General features: G+C 52.2%; 1 protein-coding gene across 1 annotated transcript; it reads right to left on the reverse strand.

Annotated features, from left to right (window-relative positions):
- Nucleotides 1-659: 659 nt before the first annotated feature.
- Nucleotides 660-1,814, reverse strand: LOC138359484 (uncharacterized). The gene has a single exon (XM_069318762.1). The coding sequence runs from the start codon at nucleotides 1,812-1,814 to the stop codon at nucleotides 660-662; it is 1,155 nt and encodes a 384-aa protein (XP_069174863.1).
- Between the last annotated feature and the right edge of the window lie 293 nt (nucleotides 1,815-2,107).

A 2,107-nucleotide genomic window follows, 5' to 3' on the forward strand; every position in this document is an offset into this window, starting at 1 on the left:
TTGCTTGGAGCGGCCCGCAGGCCCACATATACCTGCTTGATGGGGTTCTGGGAGTTCTTCTACTCCCCAAGCCCGGCCCGAGGCCAGGCTTGACTTGTGAGAGTTTGGTCCACCAGGCTGTTGCTTGGAGCGGCCCGCAGGCCCACATATACCTGCTTGATGGGGTTCTGGGAGTTCTTCTACTCCCCAAGCCCGGCCCGAGGCCACGCTTGACTTGTGAGAGTTTGGTCCACCAGGCTATTGCTTGGAGCGGCCCACAGGCCCACATATACCTGTTTGATGGGGTTCTGGGAGTTCTTCTACTCCCCCAAGCCCGGCCCGAGGCCACGCTTGACTTGTGAGAGTTTGGTCCACCAGGTCTGGGCCCTGAAGTGCCGCTAGACAGGATAGTCTATAGTGGCACTTGCCAATGCCAGAATTAAGTTGCTGGTTAAGTCTAATGGCGCTGTCTGAAGACGGCTTCAATTGCAAACAAAGACGAATTCTTTTTCAGTTTCCATCTTGCCGGGTGTGCAGGAGTCCATTGACTGGTTGGCGTCGTCTCAGGGAGAGACGGAAGGGGGCGCTGCCTGCCTCACCGCAACACCAAGGGAAGGAAGGGATTAGGGTGTAGCCGTGTGTAGGTAAGCCGGGGAGTGGGCGGCCTCAACACCCACACTTCAGGAAGGGTGTCGTCTGCCGTAAGACAGGCTTGAGCTGTGAGCGAAAGGAAGAAACAATAGAGCCGCGGCTTTGTGCCCACACGGCTGAGATGCAGGGGAGGAACAGCTGGGAGAGAGAACGGCTGTGAGAGAGGACGGCTGTTGGGGAGTCATATAAGGGAGTAGGAGTCCATATAAGGGAGTCGAAGTCCATGTAAGGGAGTCGAAGTCCATGTAAGGGAGTTGGAGATCATGTAATGGAGTCGGAGTCCATGTAAGGGAGTCGGAGTCCATGTAAAGGAGTCGGAGTCCATATAAGGGAGTCGGAGTCCATATGAGGGAGTCGAAGTCCATATAAGGGAGTCGCAGTCCATGTAAGGGAGTCGGAGTCCATGTAAGGAAGTCGGAGTCCATATAAGGGAGTTGGAGTCCATATAAGAGCTCGGAGTCCATATAAGGGAGTCGGAGTCCATGTAAGGGAGTCGGAGTCCATATAAGGGAGTCGGAGTCCACATAAGGGAGTCGGAGTCCATATAAGGGAGTCGGAGTCCATATAAGGGAGTCGGAGTCCACATAAGGGAGTCGGAGTCCATATAAGGGAGTCGGAGTCCACATAAGGGAGTCGGAGTCCATATAAGGGAGTCGGAGTCCATATAAGGGAGTCGGAGTCCACATAAGGGAGTCGGAGTCCACATAAGGGAGTCGGAGTCCACATAAAGGAGTCGGAGTCCACATAAAGGAGTCAGAGTCCATATAAGGGAGTCGGAGTCCATATAAGGGAGTCGGAGTCCACATAAGGGAGTCGGAGTCCATATAAGGGAGTCGGAGTCCACATAAGGGAGTCAGAGTCCATATAAGGGAGTCGGAGTCCATATAAGGGAGTCGGAGTCCACATAAGGGAGTCGGAGTCCATATAAGGGAGTCGGAGTCCACATAAGGGAGTCGGAGTCCATATAAGGGAGTCGGAGTCCACATAAGGGAGTCAGAGTCCATATAAGGGAGTCGGAGTCCATATAAGGGAGTCGGAGTCCATATAAGGGAGTCGGAGTCCACATAAGGGAGTCGGAGTCCATATAAGGGAGTCGGAGTCCACATAAGGGAGTCGGAGTCCATATAAGGGAGTCGGAGTCCACATAAGGGAGTCAGAGTCCATATAAGGGAGTCGGAGTCCATATAAGGGAGTCAGAGTCCATATAAGGGAGTCGGAGTCCATATAAGGGAGTCGGAGTCCATATAAGGGAGTCGGAGTCCATATAAGGGAGTCGGAGTCCATATAAGGGAGTCGGAGTCCACGTAAAGAAGTAACTCTCATTAAGTGACTGAAGAATAAAGATGGGTGAGGGTGGAATATAATTACTCAGGGCAATAATTAACAAAGCTTCTTAAGCAATTAGGTCAAGATGTATTAGAGAAACGCTCGTGACAGCTGGAGCAATATTTCTGCCATACAGTATAAAAAAGCCTTC

Source organism: Procambarus clarkii, chromosome 8 (genome assembly GCF_040958095.1).
Source record: "Procambarus clarkii isolate CNS0578487 chromosome 8, FALCON_Pclarkii_2.0, whole genome shotgun sequence".
Taxonomy (NCBI): Eukaryota; Metazoa; Arthropoda; class Malacostraca; order Decapoda; family Cambaridae; genus Procambarus; species Procambarus clarkii.